The 25,621-nt window shown below is 42.8% G+C and overlaps 1 protein-coding gene across 2 annotated transcripts in view; it reads left to right on the forward strand.

Annotated features, from left to right (window-relative positions):
- Positions 1-25,621, forward strand: part of TEX28 (testis expressed 28) — a 217,181-nt gene that overhangs the window by 178,749 nt on the left and 12,811 nt on the right. For both annotated transcript variants that reach the window (XM_069643079.1, XM_069643080.1), the window contains exon 3: positions 17,603-17,738. In XM_069643079.1, the coding sequence (XP_069499180.1) occupies positions 17,603-17,738 (136 nt within the window). The remainder of the gene's footprint in view (positions 1-17,602; positions 17,739-25,621) is intronic.

The following is a 25,621-nucleotide window of genomic DNA, read 5'->3' on the forward strand; positions in this document are numbered from 1 at the left end:
CACACCCCCTCCTTAGATACCACTTCCCACTCTCCACACACAACGCAGATGAAGTTACTGAACCTCCACGAGCCAAGCAAGCTAGGGTATGGGGCGCCACCTAACAGTTAGCTAAAATCGCTGAGCAATCTGTTTTTATAAGTCAGCTACCCAACAGTTTTCAGTCTCCCATGCTACTTTCAAGTGCAAGTCACCAGTTGCATCCCAAAGCACCTTACTGGAGACCGCTGCACCCCAGCTCACCCAGGTAACACAGCCAACACACTCCTGCCACACTCTGCGACGCTCCACGTCCAAAGGCAGGTTTTGTTAGGTGGCTCCTCCTTGCTGGTATGGGCACAAGGGAAAGACCGCTCCAGCAAATGAACTCAGAGCAGGCAACAGGCAACACACTGCTGCCACACTCCACTCAAAGTGTTCACAATCCTCTGCTTCAGCAAACCAAAATACTTTTATCTTCCCATTTTTTGATGGTTCAATGCCTCTTTCTTCTTTATACACAATAAGGTTTTGTCAGAATATGTTTTTATCGCAGTTCAACTCATCACAATCTGGTGGCCTTGCCCCTTTCGTTCCACAACCTTCAACCACAATGTAGCACTTTGTCTTCTTCCTGGTCCACTAACCTGCCAGGACTAAGCACTAACAAGTCCCTTTCCTGGTATACTCGCCTGCTAGGACAAACCTTCTACCACTACTGCAAGCACTGAGTGGTGATGTTTACTTCAATACTTCAGAAAGGGGTTCAACGTTCAACAACATTGAAATTCATAACTTCTTTCATAAGGGCATAATACAGATTGATGCCATTTATTCATCTGACCTCTTTGCCACATGCAATGTAGGTTAATCTTTTCTCCCCCTTAATAATTATCACAAGGAGGGCTTCTTTCCTGCCATCCTTAAGTTTCTTCTACTTCACCAATTAATTGCTTATACTGTCTCTAATTTAGTCTTCTCCCTCTGAGTAAACATGGTTTCCTTTTATTTATTATTGCCTCTTTTTGGCTTAGGCAATGCTGATTCTCCTGATCAAGTATTGCCACCTCTTTACTTTATGGAGCGCCCAGGGTCATCTTGCAAAGGCCAACTCACCGGTCTTCCTGTGTACTTCCTTCCGACCCACTGCCGGTTCAGCTTCTGCTTCCGATGTTGGGATTTAAATGCCTGACCACTACGTCACTCCTCCAGTGCTCGCGCTTCTGTGTAGGGAGTCCACTTCACTCCTAACATACTCCATTTCTGGCCAGCCACCGAAGCACCACACAGAATTTGGAGAGCTCCTCTCTTCCGCGGGACAGTCACATTCTCTGGAAACACAGCAGCAGCCCCGACATCTCCTCTCTCCTTCTGCTGCTCACACGGCTGATGAGTTCTCTTGGCCTGCACCTGAGGGTTTCTTAAGTAGTCAGAGGTCCCGCTCAGGGGTGGGTCATCAGAGCCTTTAGACTGCCCATCAAAGTTACGTGCACCTGAGATGCTCTTCCTCGACCCAATACTTAAGGTATTATGGGACTTGGTGTTCCCAATGTCCTGAGTTAGTTTAGCCTTTTCAATTTGTTCTGTTTAAAGGGTTTATTATATGTACCTTTCACAAACAAATTTAAGGGAATTACTGGTGAGTTCTTAGTTTTATAACTCATACCCAAAGGCAGACCATAAGCATCAGAATTTATAGTAATGATTCTCTGATTGCTACATACATCATTTTAATGTTGATCATACAGATTTCCAACACTAATACTTTGGGTGTATTTGGAAAGGGGAACTTTACTCTGACAGCACACCATTAGATATTCTGGCATTAGGGAAAATTAATCTTCTGAAGATGATGAATACCTTGTCTCTCCTAATGGAGTCGCCTTATTCCCTTGTTGGGGCCCTTCTCCTACCAGGTGATCCACCCAGTGAATACCCCCACCGTTAGGATCAGAAAGCAGGGATATCATTTGGGAGTTGCCAGGGGTCACAACTGCGACCCCTGAGGTCTCACTTGCTACCCCTGTGGTCTCCCTTGCTAACCATAAAAAAGAAACTTTTAAAAAGTTTTTGTTTAAATAAATATAAGCTCCTGGGGTGTGGCCAGGACCATATGGCTGTTTATTAGTGGCTGGCTTTCTTGTTCAGGCCTCTTTAAAAACAAGGGGGTTCCACAGGTGTACCACTTTGAGCAGTAACGCTAAATAAGAAAGAATAGGAATAACAAATGTATCTTTCTGGAATTCTATACAATAATTGCTAAACTCATTAAAGGTGTAGTTCAGGCACACTTCAGGGGGTGAGTCACTGATTTAGTCTGCTCTTAAACACCTCAACTCAGCCTTTCATCCTTCTGTGGTTGCTAAATGAGCACCAACACAGGTTGGGTGATATTGTATGTATATTTGTTCTATATAAAGGGCTTAAGCATAAGTGCTATATAATAACACATCATTATCATTTGGCCTTGGACGTCTGCTTTCTTTCACAGTAATTTCATAATATGGGCCTATACACACTGATATTAACGATAAGTGATCCATTCTTGTATGAAATGTATATCACATTATAGTGATATCGTACCATATTTTTCGTAGTGTACTTGGGAACAATGCTACGTGATGCCACTTCCTATTTTGTGAAGGGGTGAAGGGTCGTGTTCCATCGCTTCCCTTGATTTCACTTCAGGGTGGGGTCAAATGACATCATTCCTGTGATGCCAGAGGTCAAGGGTCGCGTGGTGTCACTTCCACTACCCCTGCCGTTTTGGTGAAATGATGTCCCTGTCGTAAAGCGTATGCCTTTCTTGGTCACCTGGGAGGAGACTTTAGGCAGAGATTCTGTGAGGACTCTACAGGATTCATCACAGATCCCTCCCCATGAGATCCTCCGGCTGAGTACCACCCGCAGGGGGACTATTATTAAGCAGCCTCACTTCCCTGGCCTCATGAGGAGGGGCTCCCTCTAGGGGAGAAGTGACGACATCTGAAGATTCATCACAGTAGGCATGGGAAAAGCACTGGCCTGGCACTGCCATAGTGGTATTAACTGGCCATTGATGGTATCAGGTGCAAAATGGTGTGAGTACCTGGGCATCTAATAGCAGTTCTTGGCAAATGCTTAATACTTATACAAAGCTGTTAGTTTTGCCAATGCTTGTTTTTAACAGGACTTCAGTAAAGGACACACATAATGCTTATACATCGAGTGGCTGAAGGAAGCCCTGAATAAGACATTTTATTAGACCAATAGTCTATGCCTTGAAAAAACTCTGACAGCCACTTCGAGTGAACGGTTTGATGGCTTGATTAAGCAAACTCAAAAAGTTCCCACAAGGAGGTGTTTTAGGCGTGGAGGGGAAGGAACTCTGTGGGAATACCCATAGGAATTAGCATGGCCAACGGCAGACAATGGTTGGGCAAATAACCAAACAACACCTACAAGCTTTCTATCTCTCCTCATTTACCCTTTCTCTATATCTGTACTCAATTGAAAAGGTTTTAGCTCCACCTACCAGTCCAAACTAAAAATACATGTGAATGAGACAGAAGGTTGTTTGCCTGATATCTGCACACAAAGACACAATTCAGCTACAATTAGCATAAAGTTTAATTGGAGAATTCTTGAACAGCCTTTGAAGAATTCTTAAACAGCCTGACACGTGTTTCGAGCTAAGGGGCTCGTCATCAGAGGCAGGTGATTCTGTACATGATTATACAAGGATCCAAATCATCAGATCAGAACAAGGATCAACAAAATTAAACATAGTAGGTTGGCATTGTTATACCAACAGCCACAGTTCCAAGTAAAGGGTACATGTGTGGCAGCACCCGCAAAGTGTTAAATCACTCAAAAATCAACAAAGACAACGGACAAATATAATATACCGACATTTGAGAGCATAGATAAAATATAAACAATTAATCAAGTTGCATATTTTTTGTAAAATAAAGGATATGGTAAGTGCATCCATAATTGCCAGAGTCGTTGCAAGATAAATAGGTTTGATAGAGAAACAAAGATAAAACGAATTGGAATCAATTAGTAGTCCAAGGGAATATTTAGGAATAGCATGAGAGGTGATGTCTCTCCCACTCAATGGGCATACCAAAAATAGATTAACTGAATAATAGGTTACCTTATCTTCCTTGTGAATCAGCCTGACTGAGAAGTTTTTTGGAAAAAATAGCATGTTTTTAAAAATAGTCCATGTAAGTCAAAAAACCCAGAAAATACTGCTATCTAAAAAGACATTACTGAAAAACAAAGTGCTTACCAATAAATTGATTGATAATCCAGATCAAAAATTAAAGTGGGCTCGACTGTTGGAGAAAAGTAAATAGCTCCCATTCAACTATTCGTCATTGCATCCAATTGAGCACTATAAAGTTCATGATAAGAAATGTACAAGGAGTAGATGAGGAAATGCATACCTAAATAAAACGCTTCCAATGCATAGAGAGATCTGCATACCACATGAAGTAAGCGATTTGCGCAGAGACGATTGGATGGGGCAGAAGGGAAGGAAAAGAAAGGACTAATTAGCAAGTAATATAATTATAATATATAATGAGGATTGATTGGTCACATGCGTAGCCTCTTGGACTGATGGTAAAGTCTAGGGGCATACGCGAAAGACCCACACTCACCAGCGTCTCCGCCGATGTGAAACTGGAGCCGAGACTCCGCGGCCGACGCCGCCGAAAATAAACAATGCGGCGCTCAAGTCAAGAGCTGGAGCATACGCGGTCATTCGCGTGGCTGGCTCTTGGAAGCCGCCATGTTAAAGTATGTTTACTCGCGCATACAGCGCTCATAGTTTTGATATTATATTGTACCAACGGTCGAACAATGCAATAACAACCATTGGTTTATGAGTATATACTCGGATCACCTAAAACCCTTATATCTTAATTTGTGATTTGTAATTTAAAGGGAAAGCCACTGAAAATTACACACAGTGGGACACATAATAGTACCTAAATTGAGAAATTAAGTAAGGGCCCATTGATAGCTATAGTACAAATACTTAGTGCAAGTTCTTTTATGCACACAAACAGAGTCATGCATATATGGCCCAAATAGAGTGCAAGAAGATGGAAGAGAAGGGGGGGGACCAAGTCTGGCCCTCTGCAGTGGGCTATTTTAGGAGCCCAGCAAACATGCTCTAATTTACCTAGGGGATACCCTGAATCCCTTATGCCCTAAAAACAAAAGTCTCTGTTGAGACACATTTCTGCATGCCAATTGGACAAAAAAACAAGAACATACTTCTGTATAAGGAAGGGTGGTAATGTTTGCATCGAGCAGGAGAGACAACCTTGCATGCAAAATACACTTACATTGTTAAATAATACCAGCTGATTAGTACCTTAGAGTACTGTGTGTAGTCTAGCAACTATTAGAGGAACACAGATAGTTCATGGTCAGTGTGTAGACCGTGTGCGACCGTGCGATACTGGCAAATAAGTCTGGCTTCCAGTTGTCTTAATTTCAGCACTAGGTTGCCTCCCCGTTGAGGCAACGTAACTTTCACCATGCCCACAAATCTGATATTGGACTTGTCATCAAGTTGGTGTTCCTTTTGCCAATGTGTTGCCAATGGATATTTGGAGTCCTGATTAGAGATAGTGGACAGATGTTCCCGTATTCTTATCTTTAGTGTTCTAACAGTACTGCCAATATAGCGCTTACCGCACACACATAAAATACAATATACACAGAATTTGGAGTTGCAATTAATGAAGGAGTTAATTCGGTGTGTACCCAGTTTGCTAAAGTTAATTGTATTAGTTACTAATGCATAGTCACACATCGAACAGCTCCCACATCTGTGGAAACCATGGCTGCCCGCCTGGTCTAACCAGGTCTTTACTGGTTGTACACTCGCCATGAAGGATGGTGACAGAATGCTTTTTAAATTTCCTGCTTTACTAAAGATAAAACTGGGGTGAGGGTCTAGCCAAGATATAATATCATGGTCAAGTTGAAGTAGATGCCAGTGTTTTTTAACAATGTTATACACATCTGAGCTATCTGCATTAAACCTCGTAATAAACTGAAGTTTCTTACTGTACGGAGCTTGCGTTTTGCCTTTGGGAGTGAGCAGTCGGTTCTCTTCAGACCCATGACTGATGCTTCAGCTTTTTTGACAACATTCTTATCATAGCCTCTTGGCAAAAAATGTCTGCATATAAATTGACATTCCTCTTGAAAATCACCATTGTTCGAACAGTTCCTTCTTGCTCTAACAAATTCACCTTTATGTATATTATGAATAACAGACTTCTTATGGCAGCTAGAGGCATGCAATACAGAATTAACAGCTGTATCTTTACGAAATGTTTTGGTGACAAGCTTATGATTGATTATGCTGATTGTAAGATCTAAGAAGTTGATACTGGTGCCACTGTATTCATGAGTAAATTGGATTCCCCATGTATTGGTATTCAAAAAAGAAACAAACTCATTCAAACAGTCCACTGTTCCTATCCATACCAAAAGAACATCGTCAATGTAACGCTTCCAAACATGAATATATTGGACAAAAGGGTTGTTAACAAATGCAAACTGTTGTTCAAAGTGATGCATAAAAATATTCGCGAGAGCCGGGGCATAGCTCGCACCCATTGCTACGCCAATAAGTTGTTTATAATAAACATTGTTGAATAAGAATACATTGTTTGATAGTGCAAAAGATAGAAATTCTTTTACCATTGCTATGTGATCAAAAAATTATGCTGAATGGCCTCTGAACATGTACTCAACACTTGCAATTGCTTTATCATGGTCTATTGGGGTGTACAGTGCCTTGACATCAAGCGTTACCAAAAGTAATCCAGATTTGATCTTAAGTTCCTCAAGTATTTGTAATGTATGCATAGTATCTCTCAGATAAGTTGGTATAGTGATAACCAAAGGGGACAAGCATTCATTAATATAAATGGATAAAGGTTCCAGTAGGCCACCACCACCACTAAGTATTGGTCGACCTTCAGGTATAGTATCAAAAGACTTGTGTATCTTTGGCAAGAAATACAATGTTGGCATAGTTGGACCATCCACTAAAAGAAACTGTTTCTCTACATCGGTCAGTAAACTCTGTGAGTGCCAGGAAGAAATCATTCGGCAGGCTGCTATTTTCAGCTGTGGTAAAGGGTTAGAGGGAAGATGTTCATAGAAACCTGGGGATGTAAGATGTGTTAATCCCATTGTAATATCATCCTTTTTGTCCATGATCACTACGTTTCCCCCTTTATATGCCTCCTTGATGATAATTGAGTCAATCGATGCTAATTAACGTAAGGTTTTTCGTTCAGAGTAGGATAAATTGTGTCTGGAATTCCTAACTTTACTTATAGGTTTATCCTGTAATCAGTGGATGTCATTCAGAACTGCTTGATGAAAGGTATCAATAACATTGTCTTTAGGAAACATTGGTACACATTTTGATTTATTGGATAATTCTTTAATTTTTAAATTGTGTTGCTGAATGTCAAGATCATGCATGAGTTCTGTTACGTTCATGAGTGAATTCTGTTCACATTCTTCTAATGAGAGAAGTACATGTGTGTTAAGCATGGTTTGCATCGTAATGTCTGATGGGCTAGGTACAGTGGTTTTGCTTTTAAAGAATGTAACTTGAGTGGCAAAAAACCTTTTTAGTTTGATCTTGCGGATAAATTTGAACAAATCGATTTGTATCTGGACAAATTCATTGTGTCCAGATGGAGCAAAGGACAGGCCCTTATATAGGACCGTACATTGGTCTGGAGAAAGTTTGTAGCTGCTAAGGTTACAGATTAAGTTCAACTGTTCTGGTTCCTCACGTTCTGTTGGTGAGACGCCTTTGTCACTCTGCGTTGAGGTAATGGGATGTTTCCTCCTGCGAGGCTTGCCACCCCTTGTTCCCCTGGGCTTGGACCTGGGATTGAGAAATTTGTAGCAAGGGGAACTTGAAACCTGACCTTTTTCATAGCTGCGATTACAGCTTGCCGGTTTCCCTTTTTGTAGCGACGAATTTGCTCCAAAAAAGGAGATGGTTCAGTAATGTTATCATTCTCACCCCCTCGAGCTAGGGTGTCACCTGGTTGCTCAGAAACAGGGAGATCAGATTCATCATTAAGTGCCAAATTGGCAGATTCATGACTTGTCCCTGGTCGTTCACTGTCACTTTCACAATCTGAGCTAGCTGGTGATGAAACGGCGCTACTATTCCTTGATCTTGGAACTTCATCATATTTTGGTTGATAGGTATAAACTCTATTATCCCTATAATCTCGGTCATCACGTGAAAGTTTGCGTGATTTCCGGAGTTTCACCTCGTCCTGATGCCTACGGAGTCTAGTATATAAGGTTTTATAATTTTTGTCAACTGTTGCTCTGGGCGCATCAACCAAGTCAATCGCTTCTTTAAGAGCATCGATCTGTATAACAATGTGAGAGTGTTCTCTTTTGGCATGTTCAATTAATAACTTGAGCATGTTATTGGAGCTAGATGTAAGGTTTGCTTCCCAATCTGTAGCGAGGTCACTGTCAGCTGGATCTTCAAAATCCGGCAGGATCAGTATGCGTAAACCTCTAGGGATTTTGTTTTCTTGTAAATAGTATGTGAGGGTAGTTTGCTCCCAACATTTATTTATCTCCCTGATACTGAGTAATTCCAGTTTCATGAATTTGGACCTAAGGTCCTGCGTTTCTGAGGTAAGTCGTTTGAAAGGATTGAGGGTGGACCCTCGTGGTGCAAAGAGGGCTTTTATATCATCCTCCCTGGTTAGTATATATTCAGCAGTTTGTGCCATCTTATTAACAATTAGTGAACACAGCTAAGGTCGTGGCTGCCATTTCTCTGAATCCTAAATTGAGACAACCTTTTATTTGGCAGAAAAGGATTATTATGAGATACAGACGCCCTGACAGTTAAACATGTTGAGCAAGGGCTGCAGATTGAGGCAAAGGTTGAGGGCAACCTGCCAACGTTGCCAACGGTATATGAATGAGACAGAAGGTTGTTTGCCTGATATCTGCACACAAAGACACAATTCAACTACAATTAGCATAAAGTTTAATTGGAGAATTCTTGAACAGCCTTTGAAGAATTCTTAAACAGCCTGACACGTGTTTCGAGCTAAGGGGATCGTCATCAGAGGCTGGTGATTCTGTACATGATTATACAAGGATCCAAATCATCAGATCAGAACAGAACAAGGATGAACAAAAGTAAACATAGTGGGTTGGCATTGTTATACCAACAGCCACAGTTCCAAGTAAAGGGTACATGTGTGGCAGCACCCGCAAAGTGTTAAATCACAAAAATCAACAAAGACAACGGAAAAACATAATATACCGACATTTGAGAGCATAGATAAAATATAAACAATTAATCAAGTTGCATATTTTTTGTAAAATAAAGGATATGGTAAGTGCATCCATAATTGCCAGAGTCGTTGCAAGATAAATAGGTTTGAAAGCGAAACAAAGATAACACTAATTGGAATCAATTAGTAGTCCAAGGGAATATTTAGCAATAGCATGAGAGGTGATGTCTCTCCCACTCAATGGGCATGCCAAAAATAGATTAACTGAATAATAGGTTACCTTATCTTCCTTGCGAATCAGCCTGACTGAGAAGTTTGTTGGAAAAAATAGCATGTTTTAAAAAATAGTTCATGTAAGGCAAAAAACCCAGAAAATACTGCTATCTAAAAAGACATTACTGAAAAACAAAGTGCTTACCAATAAATTGATTAATAATCCAGATCAAAAATTAAAGTGGGCTCGATTGTTGGAGAAAAGTAAATAGATCCCATTCAACTATTCGTCATTACATCCAATTGAGCACTATAGAGTTCATGATAAGAAACGTACAAGGAGTAGATGAGGAAATGCATACCTAAATAAAACGCTTCCAATGCGTAGAGAGATCTGCATACCACATGAAGTAAGCGATTTGCGCAGAGACGATTGGATGGGGCAGAAGGGAAGGAAAAGAAAGGACTGATTAGCAAGTAATATAATATATAATGAGGATTGATTGGTCACATGCGTAGCCCCTTGGACTGATGGTCCCCTTGGACTGATGGTAAAGTCTAGGGGCATATGTGAAAGACCCGCACTCACCAGCGTCTCTGCCGATGTGAAACTGGAGCTGAGGCTCCGCGGCCGACGCCGCCGAAAATAAACAATGCGGCACTCAAGTCAAGATTTGGTGCGTACGCGGTCGTTCGCGTGGCTGGCTCTTGGAAGCTGCCATGTTGAAGTATGTACTGCGCTCATAGTTTTGATATTATATTGTACCAACGGTCGAACAATGCAATAACAACCATTGGTTTATGAGTATATACTCGGATCACCTAAAACCCTTATATCTTAATTTGTGATTTGTAATTTAAAGGGAAAGCCACTGAAAATTACCCACAGTGGGACACGACACAGTACCTAAATTGAGAAATTAGGTAAGGGCCCATTGATAGCTATAGTACAAATAATTAGTGCAAGTTCTTTTATGCACGCAAACAGAGTCATGCATATATGGCCCAAATAGAGTGCAAGAAGATGGGAGAGAAGGGGGGGGGGGTCCAAGGTACTATTACGTGTCCCACTGTGTATAATTGTCAGTGGCTTTCCCTTTAAATTACAAATCACAAATTTACTTACCATCAGTCCAAGGGGCTACGCATGTGACCAATCAATCCTCATTATATATTATATTACTTGCTAATTAGTCCTTTCTTTTCCTTCCCTTGTGCCCCATCCAATCGTCTCTGGGCAAATCGCTTACTTCATGTGGTATGCAGATCTCTCTACGCATTGGAAGCATTTTATTTAGGTATGCATTTCCTCATCTACTCCCTGTACGTTTCTTAATATGAACTCTATAGTGCTCAATTGGATGCAATGATGAATAGTTCAATGGGATCTATTTACTTTTCTCCAACAGTCGAGCCCACTTTAATTTTTGATCTGGATTATCAATCAATTTATTGGTAAGCACTTTGTTTTTCAGTAATGTCTTTTTAGATAGCAGTATTTTCTGGGTTTTTTGCCTTACATGGACTATTTTGAAAAACATGCTATTTTTTCCAACAAACTTCTCAGTCAGGCTGATTCGCAAGGAAGATAAGGTAACCTATTATTCAGTTAATCTATTTTTGGCATGCCCATTGAGTGGGAGAGACATCACCTCTCATGCTATTGCTAAATATTCCCTTGGACTACTAATTGATTCCAATTTGTTTTATCTTTGTTTCTTTTTCAAACCTATTTATCTTGCAACGACTCTGGCAATTATGGATGCACTTACCATATCCTTTATTTTACAAAAAATATGCAACTTGATTAATTGTTTATATTTTATCTATGCTCTCAAATGTCGGTATATTATGTTGGTCCGTTGTCTTTGTTGATTTTTGTGATTTAACACTTTGCGGGTGCTGCCACACATGTACCCTTTACTTGGAACTGTGGCTGTTGGTATAACAATGCCAACCTACCATGTTTACTTTTGTTGATCCTTGTTCTGATCTGATGATTTGGATCCTTGTATAATCATGTACAGAATCACCAGTCTCTGATGACGATCCCCTTAGCTAGAAACACGTATCAGGCTGTTTAAGAATTCTTCAAAGGCTGTTCAAGAATTCTCCAATTAAACTTTATGCTAATTGTAGATGAATTGTGTCTTTGTGCGCATATATCAGAAAAACAACCTTCTGTCTCATTCACATACCGTTGGCAACGTTGGCAGGTTGCCCTCAACCTTTGCCTCAATCTGCAGCCCTTGCTCAACATATTTAACTGTCAGGGTGCCTGTATCTCACAATAATCCTTTTCTGCCAAATAAAAGGTTGTCTCAATTTAGGATTCAGAGAAACGGCAGCCACGACCTTAACTGTGTTCACTAATTGTTAATAAGATGGCACAAACTGCTGAATATATACTAACCAGGGAGGACAATATAAAAGCCCTCTTTGCACCATGAGGGTCCACCCTCAATCCTTTCAAACGACTTACCTCAGAAACGCAGGACCTTAGGTCCAAATTCATGAAACTGGAACGACTCAGTATCAGTGAGATAAATACATTTTGGGAGCAAACTACCCTCACACACTATTTACATGAAAACAAAATCCCTAGAGGTTTACGCATACTGATCCTGCTGGATTTTGAAGATCCAGCTGACAGTGACCTCGCTACAGATTGGGAAGCAAACCTTAACATCTAGCACCAATAACATGCTCAAGTTCTTAATTGAACATGCCAAAAGAGAACACTCTCGCATTGTTATACAGATCGATGCTCTTAAAGAAGAGATTGACTTGGTTGATGCGCCCAGAGCAACAGTTGACGGAAATTATAAAACCTTATATACTAGACTCCGTAGGCATCAGGACGAGGTGAAACTCCGGAAATCATGCAAATTTTCACGTGATGACCGAGATTATAGGGATAATAGAGTTTACACCTATCAACCAAAATATGATGAAGTTTCAAGTTCATGGAACAGTAGCGCCGTTTCATCACCAGCTAGCTCAGATTGTGAAAGTGACGGTGAACGACTAGGGACAAGTCATGAATCTGCCAATTTGGCACTTAATGATGAATCGGATCTCCCAGTTTCTGATCAACTAGGTGACACCCTAGCTCGAGGGGGTGAGAATGATAACATTACTGAACCATCTCCTTTTTTGGAGCAAATTCGTCGCTACAAAAAGGGAAACCGGCAAGCTGTAATAGCAGCTATGAAAAAGGTCAGGTTTCAAGTTCCCCTTGCTACAAATATCTCAATCCCAGGTCCAAGCCCAGAGGTACAAGGGGTGGCAAGCCTTGCAGGAGGAAACATCCCATTACATCAACGCAGAGTGACAAGAGCGTCTCACCAACAGAACTTGAGGAACCAGAACAGTTGAACTTAATCTGTAACCTTAGCAGCTACAAACTCTCTCCAGACCAATGTACGGTCCTAAATAAGGGCCTGTCCTTTGCTCCATCTGGACACAATGAATTTGTCCAGATACAAATCGATTTGTTCAAATTTATCCGCAAGATCAAACTAAAAAAGTTTTTTGCCACTCAAGTTAAATTCTTTAAAAGCAAAACCACTGTACCTAGCCCATCAGACATTACGATGCAAACCATGCTTAACACACATGTACTTCTCTCATTAGAAGAATGTGAACAGAATTCACTCATGAACGTAACAGAACTCATGCATGATCTTGACATTCAGCAACAAAATTTAAAAATTAAAGAATTATCCAATAAATCAAAATTTGTACCAATGTTTCCTAAAGACAATGTTATTGATACCTTTCATCAAGCGGTTCTGAATGACATCCACCGATTACAGGATAAACCTGTAAGTAAAGTTAGGAATTCCAGACACAATTTACCCTACTTTGAACGAAAAGCCTTACGTGAATTAGCATCGATTGACTCAATTATCATCAAGGAGGCAGATAAAGGGGGAAACGTAGTGATCATGGACAAAAAGGATTATATTACAATGGGATTAACACATCTTACATCCCCAGGTTGCTATGAACATCTTCCCTCTAACCCTTTACCACAGCTGAAAATAGCAGCCTGCCGAATGATTTCTTCCTGGCACTCACAGGGTTTACTGACCGATGTACAGAAACAGTTTCTTTTAGTGGATGGTCCAACTATGCCAACATCGTATTTCTTGCCAAAGATACACAAGTCTTTTGATACTATACCTGAAGGTCGACCAATACTCAGTGGTGGTGGTGGCATACTGGAACCTTTATCCATTTATATTAATGAATGCTTGTCCCCTTTGGTTATCACTATACCACTTATCTGAGAGATACTATGCATACATTACAAATACTTGAGGAACTTAAGATCAAATCTGGATTACTTTTGGTAACGCTTGATGTCAAGGCACTGTACACCTCAAAGAACCATGATAAAGCAATTGCAAGTGTTGAGTACATGTTCAGAGGCCATTCAGCATCATTTTTTTATCACATAGCAATGGTAAAAGAATGTCTATCTTTTGCACTATCAAACAATGTATTCTTATTCAACAATGTTTATTATAAACAACTTATTGGCGTAGCAATGGGGGCGAGCTATGCCCCGGCTCTCGCAAACATTTTTATGCATCACTTTGAACAACAGTTTGCATTTGCTAACAACCCTTTTGTCCAATATATTCATGTTTGGAAGCGTTACATTGACGATGTTCTTTTGGTATGGACAGGAACAGTGGACTGTTTGAATGAGTTTGTTTCTTTTTTGAATACCAATACATGGGGAATCCAATTTACTCATGAATACAGTGGCACCAGTATCAACTTCTTAGATCTTACAATCAGCATAATCAATCATAAGCTTGTTACCAAAACATTTCGTAAAGATACAGCTGTTAATTCTGTATTGCATGCCTCTAGCTGCCATAAGAAGTCTATTATTCGTAATATACCTAAAGGTGAATTTGTTAGAGCAAGAAGGAACTGTTCGAACAATGGTGATTTTCAAGAGGAATGTCAGTTTATATGCAGACAATTTTTGTCAAGAGGCTATGATAAGAATGTTGTCAAAAAAGCTGAAGCATCAGTCATGGGTCTGAAGAGAACCGAACTGCTCACTCCCAAAGCCAAAACGCAAGCTCCGTACAGTAAGAAACTTCATTTTATTACGAGGTTTAATGCAGATAGCTCAGATGTGTACAACATTGTCAAAAAACACTGGCATCTACTTCAACTTGACCATGATATTATATCTTGGCTAGACCCTCAACCCAGTTTTATCTTTAGTAAAGCAGGAAATTTAAAAAGCATTCTGTCACCATCCTTCATGGCAAATGTACAACCAGTAAAGACCTGGTTAGACCAGGCGGGCAGCCATGGTTTCCACAGATGTGGGAGCTGTTCGGTGTGTGACTATGCATTAGTAACTAGTGCAATTGACTTTGGCAAACTGGGTACACACCGAATTAACTCCTTCATTAATTGCAACTCCAAATTCTGTGTATATTGTATTTTATGTGTGTGCGGCAAGCGCTATATTGGCAGTACTATTAGACCACTAAAGATAAGAATACGGGAACATCTGTCCACTATCTCTAATCAGGACTCCAAATATCCATTGGCAACACATTGGCAAAAGGAACACCAACTTGATGACAAGTCCAATATCAGATTTGTGGGCATGGTGAAAGTTACGTTGCCTCAACGGGGAGGCAACCTAGTGCTGAAATTAAGACAACTGGAAGCCAGACTTATTTGCCAGAATTGCACGGTTGCACACGGTCTCAACACTAACCATGAACTATCTGTGTTCCTCTAATAGTTGCTAGACTACATACATTACTCTAAGGTACTAATCAGCTGGTATTATTTAACAATGTAAGTGTATTTTGCATGCAAGGTTGTCTCTCCTGCTCGATACAAACATTACCACCCTTCCTTATACAGAAGTATGTTCTTGTTTTTTTGTCCAATTGGCATGCAGAAATGTGTCTCAACAGAGACTTTTCTTTTTAGGGCAGAAAGGATTCAGGGTATCCCCTAGAGACATTAGAGCATGTTTGCTGGGCTCCTAAAATAGCCCACTGCAAAGGGCCAGACTTGGTCCCCCCCCTTCTCTCCCATCTTCTTGCACTCTATTTGGGCCATATATGCATGACTCTGTTTGCGTGCATAAGAACTTGCACTAATTATTTGTTCTATAGCTATCAATGGGCCCTTACTAATTTCTCAAATTACACACCGTGGGACACAATTTACACGTGTCCCACGGTGTGTAATTTTCAGTGGCTTTCCCTTTAAAGTCCAAATCACAAATTAAGATATAATGGTTTTAGGTGATCCATGTATGTACTCATAAACCAATGGTTGTTATTGCATTGTTCGACCGTTGGTACAATATAATATCAAAACTATGAGCGCGGTACGCGCGAGTAAACATACTTCAACATGGCGGCTTCCAAGAGCCGGCCACGCGAACGACTGCGTACGCTCCAGCTCTTGGCTTGAGCTCCGTATTGTTTATTTTCAGCGGCGTCGGCCGCGGAGCCTCGGCTCCAGTTTCACATCGGCGGAGACGCTGGTGATTGCGGGTCTTTCGCGTATGCCCCTAGACTTTACCATCAGTCCAAGGGGCTATGCATGTGACCAATCAATCCTCATTATATATTATTTTACTTGCTAATTAGTCCTTTCTTTTCCTTCCCTTCTGCCCCATCCAATCGTCTCTGCGCAAACCGCTTACTTCATGTGGTATGCAGATCTCTCTACGCATTGGAAGCGTTTTATTTTGGTATGCATTTCGTCATCTACTCCTTGTACGTTTCTTATCATGACCTCTATAGTGCTCAATTGGATGCAATGACGAATAGTTGAATGGGATCTATTTACTTTTCTCCAACAGTCGAGCCCACTTTAATTTTTGATCTGGATTATCAATCAATTTATTGGTAAGCACTTTGTTTTCAGTAATGTCTTTTTAGATAGCAGTATTTTCTGGGTTTTTTGCCTTACATGGACTATTTTGAAAAACATGCTATTTTTTCCAACAAACTTCTCAGTCAGGCTGATTCGCAAGGAAGACAAGGTTACCTATTATTCAGTTAATCTATTTTTGGTATGCCCATTGAGTGGGAGAGACATCACCTCTCATGCTATTGCTAAATATTCCCTTGAACTACTAATTGATTCCAATTCGTTTTATCTTTGTTTCTCTTTCAAACCTATTTATCTTACAACGACTCTGGCAATTATGGATGCACTTACCATATCCTTTATTTTACAAAAAATATGCAACTTGATTAATTGTTTATATTTTATCTATGCTCTCAAATGTCGGTATATTATGTTTGTCTGTTGTCTTTGTTGATTTTTGTGATTTAACATTTTGCGGGTGCTGCCACACATGTACCCTTTACTTGGAACTGTGGCTGTTGTTATAACAATGCCAACCCACTATGTTTAATTTTGTTGATCCTTGTTCTGATCTGATGATTTGGATCCTTGTATAATCATGTACATAATCACCAGCCTCTGATGACGAGCCCCTTAGCTCGAAACACGTGTCAGGCTGTTTAAGAATTCTTCAAAGGCTGTTCAAGAATTCTCCAATTAAACTTTATGCTAATTGTAGTTGACTTGTGTCTTTGTGCGCAGATATCAGGCAAACAACCTTCTGTCTCATTCACATACCGTTGGCAACGTTGGCAGGTTGCCCTCAACCTTTGCCTCAATCTGCAGCCCTTGCTCAACATATTTAACTGTCAGGGCGCCTGCATCTCACAACAATCCTTTTCTGCCAAATAAAAGGTTGTGTAAAAATACATGCGGCCTCTTGGAAAATACAAATTAATAAAAATTGATAATTGCAGCAGCTGATATGTGAACCCCAAAAGCCTGCCTGGCCATGGTTCAAGAGCAGAGAAACAGATGTGCCGCATACGTGTACATGGCTGCTGATGGTGTTCCATGCATGCTGTTTTAAGCTTCTAGACAAACACTGTACTGTGAATGTATACCTTCTATGTTCTAGGCAGTCATAGTTAGTTCTTGTCTGTATGCAAAGAGGTCCTGCAAAGAGGTATTTCTTGAGATTGTCTAATGTCTACCTTCTTGTTAATTTTTCAAAGGCATACTCAGCTGGAGGTGCAGTTCAACGACCTTATGGAATTGCACCAGAATGAAATAGTTGACTTGAAACAAGAGCTAGCCTTCATGGAGGAGAAGGTGGCTTACCACTCCTATGAGAAAGCTCGTGATATCTGGGTGAGTGCAGACATCCTACTCTTACACTTTATAGTAATAAGATAATATCCTAACATATTTTGGCTCTAAAGGTTACTGGTGAGCAGGGGAAGGGTGTCAATGCCCTGCACTGTATGCCATTATTGGAAGTCAAGCATTATTTCTGAGATATGAGGGAGAGATCTGCTCCTTATGTATAATTATCTGTGGGTTATGAAATGCTTGTAAGATTGAACACTTTAGGATTAGGTACAAGGGTCAGACATTGATTCTTTGCAGAGGACATGAACTTGATTGTCCTTGCCAACTTCAGTGGATTTCTGGTACACTGTAACCTCAATAGTAACCAGACACACTGTTATGAACTGTGGCCATTAAGTTATTGTGTAAGATGTTAAGGTGCTGTTCTATATCTCCCACCTCTATTCAGCTACCGGGGCATTCGAAAACACATTTGGAAGAGAAAAGCCCTCCTGTTGCGCTTCTCGAAGTTGAATTAAATACTCAAACAAAATTGTTCAGATTCCTTTTAGTTTTATTTAGATTGCAATTCTGACCAAAAATTGGCACATTTACGTCCAAAAGTGAAGACAATGTTTGTTAGGGCAAAGTAAATTGTTATAAGAGTATCAAAAAAATGTAATGCTTTGAAAACACACATTTTACTCATGTTTGCTTGTAGAACAGTATTGTTTTTTTAGCTGTTAAAGAGGCACAACGTTAACATAAATCGATCCCGGTTTACACCGAAGCCCGACAGAAGGCGCAGCAAACCGTGCCCCATTGCAACCTGCCACTTGCCCAGGGAAGAGCAACCATCCTGTCTGGAGCAAGGGCTGGAGGAGCCGCCACATTGGCAACAAGACTACCCAGCTCACTCAAACTCTCCACTCGATCAGCAAACTCCTGGCGCACTGATGCACCCGGAGAGGGAAGCACACTAAGGCGCGCCAGCCCTAGGCCCTCACTCAGGCCAAATCCTGACCTCAAGCATACCATGCATTTGGCTAGCCTGACCAAAATATTGCCAAGAACCAGCAAGCGACCCTAGCCCATAACCCTACAACAAATAGCCCACCAACAGGGCTGCACGTCTTTGCCTTACTGCCTCCTCCAGGCTCTGCCACCAACCTCTCTTCTATAGATGCTCTGCTGCTCTCTGCCCTGGAGCTCTGCTGCCCTGCTGATCTCTCCAGCTTCCCTTGATCGCACCCTGCCGCAACCCTTACTCTAGGCCTCTGCTGTTGCCGTTCTTGCCCCTACCCCTTGGGACTCCTCCTAGCCTCCGCTACCCACCCCTTTGCCATGGACGCTCTGCCGCTCTCTGCCCTGGACGCTCTGCTGCTCTGCTGACCTCTCCAACCCCCCTTGATCACTTTTGCTGCATCCCCTATTTCTGGCCTATTCTGGACTCCTCCTAGCCTCCGCTACCCACCCCTTTGCCCTGGACGCTCTGCCGCCCTCTGCCCTGGATGCTCTGCTGCTCTGCTGACCTCTCCAACCTGCCTTGATCACTTATGCTGCATCCCCTATTTCTGCTGCACGCCTTTGCCTTACTGCCTCCTCCTGGCTCTGCCGCCAACCTCTCCTCACACCTCTCCCCCTGCCTTCACCTCCCTCCCCATACTATCCCTTCTCGCCCCAATCTTATCCACCTCCCCACTGCTAGCCCCTCCAGCATCATCAAAATTGCCCTCTGGAATGTCCGCTCCATCTGCAATAAAGCCACTGCCACCCTTGATCTGTTCTTCCAACTCAATCTTCACTTGCTCTGCATCACCGAGACTTGGCTCCCCCTCTTCAATTCCACAGTTCCTGTGTCTCTCTGCACCTCCTCCTCCTTCTCTCATGTCTCACGCCACTCTGGTCGCAGAGGCGGCGTTGGCCTCATTTTTCACCCTAAATGTCTTTCCTCATCCCCTACACTCACACTCCCCTCCTTCTCTTCCTTTGAATTTCTTTTCAAATCCTTCACCTATCCTCACGCAATCTCCTTCTTAATTATTTACAGACCTCCTGGCTCCCTCACTTCCTTCTATGAAGACCTTGACCATCTTTTCTCTCTCATCTTTCCTTCCCCTACTCCTCTCTCAGTACTTGGTGACTTCAACCTCCCTCCCTCATCCACTTCTCATTATTCTCCTCTTCTCTCATTACTTGACTCCTACCTCCTCTCTCCCCTTCCTGCCAACCTAACCACTCCTCTGGCTCCACACTTGATCTCATCTTTCTCTCTTCTTACTCCTCCTCCCCTGTATTGTCTCTTCCCGACTATCTCTCCGATCACGCCTTGCTCTCCTTCTCCCTCACTCCTCCCCCTTATTTTCCCCCACCTCTCCCTCCTTCTCTCGTCGCGATCTCCGCAACTTTAACCCTACTCTCTTCCACGACTCATGTTCTTCCTCCCTTCCCCCGGTTCTGATTTTGCTTCCCTCTCAGCAGATGACGCCCTTTCCTCACTGTCCACTTCTATAACCTCTAGTCTTGACCAACTCTATCCTCTCACTCCCTTCTCCCCTTCTTACAAACCTTCCCAACCCTGGCTCTCTTCACACCTTCTGTCCATGCGCCACCTCCTCCGACGCCTCGAACGACGCTGGATCAAATCCCCTTCTCTGACTAATCAATCCTCTTATTTCTCATATCACTCCTCTCTCTACGACTCTTGCCTCTCATCTGCCAAACGCTCCTACTACTCTAGCCTCCTCCACTCACAAGCCTCTCATACTCGCCTTATCTTCCAGACCCTCTCTCGGTTTCTCTCCCCTCCCACTTCTGACCCTTCCACGAACTCTCCCCTCTCTCCCTCTGACTTTGCCAACTTCTTCTCATCCAAAATCCTCTCTCCTTGCCAGAACATCCTCTCCTCTTCTTCCTTCTCCCCTCTCCCCATCCCCCTCTTCCAGCACTGCCAATTTGTCCACCTTTTCTCCTAACACCCCTGCATGTGTCTCCCACCTCCTGTCCAAAACTCACCCTACTGCTGCCCTCTCTAACCCATCCCCACCTCCCTCATCACCAAAATGTACCCCCTCCTTATTCCCTACCTAACCACCTTCTTCCACATCTGTCTTTCCTCCGCCACCTTTCCTTCAGCTTTGAAACATGCTACCATAATCCCTATCCTGAAGAAACCTTCTGCTAACCCTCTTCTTGCCTCCAACTTCCGGCCAATCTCCCTTCTCCCCTTTATTTCTAAGCTCCTCGAGCACCTTGCCTGCTCTCAACTTTCTGCCTTCGTCTCATCCCACTCCCTCCCCCCCACCTCTCAATCTGGTTTCCGCCCTAAACACTCCACTGAGACTGCCCTCACCTATGTCCTCAACTCTCTCCTCACTGCTCGCTACGCTAAGCAATCTTCAATTCTCATCCTCCTTGATCTTTCTGCAGCTTTTGATACCATAGATCAGCCCTTACTTCTTAGCACTCTGTCTTCCTTTGGCTTCAAAGACTCTGTTCTCTCCTGGCTCACCTCCTACTTCTCCAATCGATCCTTCACTGTCTCCTGGGGCATCCGCACCCCGTCCATCCTCCCCCTGAACTATGGCGTCCTTCAGGGTTCCGTGCCGGAACCCTTTCTTTTCTCTCTCTATACCTCCCTTCTCTCCCCAGTCATTTCTTCTTTCAGCATTTCCCACCACTTCTATGCTGATGACACCCAACTCTTTCTTTCCTTCTCTTCCTTCACATCTGACGTCCACCTCACTCTTTCTTCCTGCCTCACGGCCATAAAAGATTGGATGTCATCCCACTTTCTTTCCCCCAATACTGACAAGACTGAGGTGCTTTTATTCCCTCCTAACACTCTCTCCCTTTCTCCCCCTCCCTTCATCCACCAACCTCCCCATATCTTCCCATGCCCACAATCTCGGCCTCCACTTTGACTCCTCTCTCTTCTTCTCCAACCAAATCTCTATAACCTCTCGAGCCTGTCGCCACCTCCTCTATAACATCCGCAAGATCCGCTCCTCTCTCACATTCCATGCTTCCAAACTTCTAATCTCCTCCCTTATTTTCTCCCGCCTCTTCTACTGCTCCTCTCTCCTCTTTGGACTCCCCGTCTCTCACCTAACTCCCCTAAAATCCATCTACGACTCCTCTATCCATATTCTATGTCTCCTCGGCCCTCAAGACTCTATTCCTTCCTCTCTCTTTCAACTCGACTGGCTTCCCTTCCTCTCACAACTGATATTTAAATTTCTCTGTCTTGTCTACAAATACCTCCATGACCTGGTGCCCCCCTCCCTTTCCTCCCTCCTCTCATTTTACTCCCCCTCCCGCTCTCTCCGCTCAGCAAACCTCTATCTCCTCACTGTACCCCCAGCCCCATGTGCCTCCTCACGCTTCCGCTCCTTCCAACTCTTGGCCCCCCTACACTGGAACTCCCTCCCGCTCTCCATCCGCTCCACCCCAACCTACTCATCCTTCCGCCACTCCCTGAAAGCCCATCTTCTTCACTCCCCCCTGACTTCCTTTCCCTACCCCTCCCCTCCTACCCTTGCCCCCCTCTTTTCCCCAACCTCTCTCCTTCCTCTCTGACCTTAAATTGGTAGCAAATACTACTTAAGAGCAATGAGGACACCAGATCACTCCCCCCTTCTCCTCCCCACCACCTTATTCCCCCTCCCCCAACCTCAAATCCTACACCTAACTCCCTTTACCTACCTCCTCTACCCTCCCCCACAACTTCTCCCCCCCATGTAAATAATTCTACTTATTGTTCTAATGACCTGTTCATGTTTGTAAATATGCTTCTCTCACTTTTGAACCTGTTGTTATATTGTAGCTTGTAGATTGTGGCTTAAAGCGCTATATAAATTCAATAAACATAAACATAAACATAAACATGCTAGGAAAATTAATTTTTCAAATAGAATAGGCATACATAACCTTTTAACTCAATTAATTGGAGTCCAGGAAAGGTTTCCAGCTGATATTTTCCCAGATTACAAAATCAGTAATTTAGACAGAAATTGCTTCTGGGACTTGTGATGAATCTGATGATGTCATCACTCCTTTTGCCCAGGTAGCCTCTTCTCATGTGGCCAGTGGATGGCAGCCACTACCTGATCCTGACCCTGGTGGTGGCTATCTGAAGGAGGACCACATGGGGGGAGGCGACCCTGTGGGGCATAACATGGTGTCATCAGAACCAGTCACATACCCCCATTCCCTTTCAGGGCTGTCCCTCTTTTCCTCATGCCTTGATGGCATATTGTGGCACTCTCCCTGAACCTCTAACCAAGCTACTTCAAGTATTCCACAATACCCCCTAAAGACTAGGTTATTAACAACTGAGATGAGGAAGAAGCAGGGAGCAGTGATGATTACTCCCAATGAAGTTCAATGTCAATGTTTTCAACATTGCATCAGAAACAATACAACTACTGAGAAGACAAAGAGGTGAGGTGTGATGATCCCACCCCACGAGAACCATGAGCAGCGCTCTAGTCGCTGGGAAAAAACCATTGGCCTGACATGGTGTAAAACCATGCCAGGAAGAGGAGCATGGGGTTCACCAGCTCATGGCAGAGCAACGTACCGGTGGCGGTGCAGGAGTCCAGATAGCTAGGAGATGCGAGAGGGCAGCATGGTGAGCAACATGCTTTGGAGAGGCTTGCAGGATGCAGAGCGAAGCGCGGTTAAGCAAGACATGCTTCCCAAAGGTTGCAGATGCTGGAATGCTATGACAAAGGACAGACCCATTAGTTTTGGTTGAGGTAGGGAAACACCTCCTAGATTAGGGACAGTGAGGTATTGTTCACCCCTCTTTTTCTTTAGTAAAGGTTTGTAACCAAAACCATGAGTCCTCTGTGTCCACGCCTCATTCCTGACTCCCCACAGACTGTTCTACACATATATATTTGGATTGTTCCAAGCATCAGAATTATTAGTCCTGAAAGCTATTTTTATCAGAAAGCCTGTGACAAGTTAACTAGTCTGACAGTTTGATGGGCAACCCTTGAAATTATCAGCACACACTTTTGCGCTGAAAAAACAAGTTTGTTTCTCTTAAATACAAAGTCTATTGTCTAGATCTAAATTGTAAAAGTAAATCTAGTTTTATTTTCATGTGCCTGTCTGTTGTCCTCTGAGCTTCATCTAACATTCCGTGGGGGGCATCACTTGAAACTGAACAGAAGTCACAAATCTAATAGCACAGTTTAGCAGACTGCTCTGAGATTTCTAGACTTTTAATTCCAAATCTCTTCATGACATTTTAGGGAAGAAACAATACAACCAAATATTCTCCAAACATAACTCTGCTTGCCAAAATAAGGTATTTCGCCATCCACAGAATCTTCTTTCATTTAGCTTATCTCTTGGACTGTAAAGTCCTTTCCCTGTTCCTTAGAGGGAGGCGAGATGTTACTTGTAATCCTGCAGTGCTTCATAATAATCATAAACAGGCCACATTTCTTTCAGGATCAGAAAAAAACACTTGCTAAGTTATCTTACTCTCTATCTCTATGAAAACGAAATAGAGACATTGTCCACTACAGTGCATACTGGGTGATCTCTGGAGGCTCGGTTTTAAAGTGATATTGCTCTTTAAAAAATCTGAACCTGCATTTTATTCTATTGATTCGACCTTTCTTCTTTTATTTCCAGAAGCTAAAAGATAAAAGCAGTGTCCTGTTTATGTACCTTTTTTCCCCTTATGTCCTGCTCTCCCTCCTTTCCTTTAGAGTGATAGGACTCCATCGCGCGTGTGCGTCCCTCTGTGCGCCAGTCCAACCCTTCAACCCCTACATCACCAACCGCCCACACCCAGTTCCTGTTTGTCCGCCTACTGGGTGGGTCGTAATTGCTGCGTTCCGTGACATCGCAATTTTTTGAAGTGTTACTTTTTGGCTGTCCAATCCACTTTTCATTCGGAATGGTGCTTTTTTTCCTTGTTCATTTTTCTTTTTTCTTTTACGCAGTGCCTCCTTCTGACGCAGGCCGTTTACCACGGGATTCAAAGAATGCATCCGGTGTAGGAAGCAGTTCTCTGCGGCCGATCCTCCTCATGCCTGGGGATTTATCACCCAGTGAGTTCTTGTGTTTTCTGTTGGCTCATTCACCCGCGGTCTCACCAAAGTCGTTTTCTTTCCATGTCACAGCTGGGACCGGTACCGAAGGCAACCAAGGTGAGGACCAGGAAGGAGGCTGATATTGGTAAGAGGCAGGCCATACCGGCAGGTGAGGTACATGTTTTGGCACCAGCCCTCGGTACTCAGGTGAAGACCATCCCTCCAGTTCTGGGGTCTTCACAGAACCGTTTAGGGGAAAACCTTGGGCGCTTACACCTGCAAGTATGTCTGGGTGGGAAAATGTTAGTACCTCTTGGTCGGAAAATGCTAGTACCTTCAGGTGAGAAGGGATCTGAAAGGATCCACCCAGTACCGGAAGATTTGTTAATTTCCAAAAAAATCACTACAGTACCCGGAAAGATCTCTTCTGCCTCGGATAGCAACCAAACAGGCAAGATTGGCTTTAATGAGGCAAGAGCCTCCAGTGTTGAATCAGTACCGACCTACTGCCCTGTATCTGCATCATTACCCATATCGGCTATCGAAGAAAAATCTTCTGGTTCTTCGGTACCAAAGAAAGGTGAGAAAACTTCTCACAAGAGGCATAAGGAAACTTTGTGGTCTGTACTGAGCTCAGTACTGAATACTCAGAAGAAGCACATGAGAAAGAAATCTTCGAGGGAGAGATGCCCCAATACTGCATTGGTACCAGAGGTTCGACATGAGCACATTGATCTCATTTTGAACTCTGAGGAATTTGATTCTTCAACATTTTTCACAGTTCCACCTGAGGAGCTTTTTGGAACCCCAGTAAGGTCCAAGACACCAGAGATTTTGCCTCAGTTTTTGCCTGAGATTGAGGAGATTTTGGCTGAGCCTGTTCAAACT

This window comes from Ambystoma mexicanum, chromosome 2p, assembly GCF_040938575.1.
Source record: "Ambystoma mexicanum isolate Mex_15411 chromosome 2p, UKY_AmexF1_1, whole genome shotgun sequence".
NCBI classification, from domain to species: Eukaryota; Metazoa; Chordata; class Amphibia; order Caudata; family Ambystomatidae; genus Ambystoma; species Ambystoma mexicanum.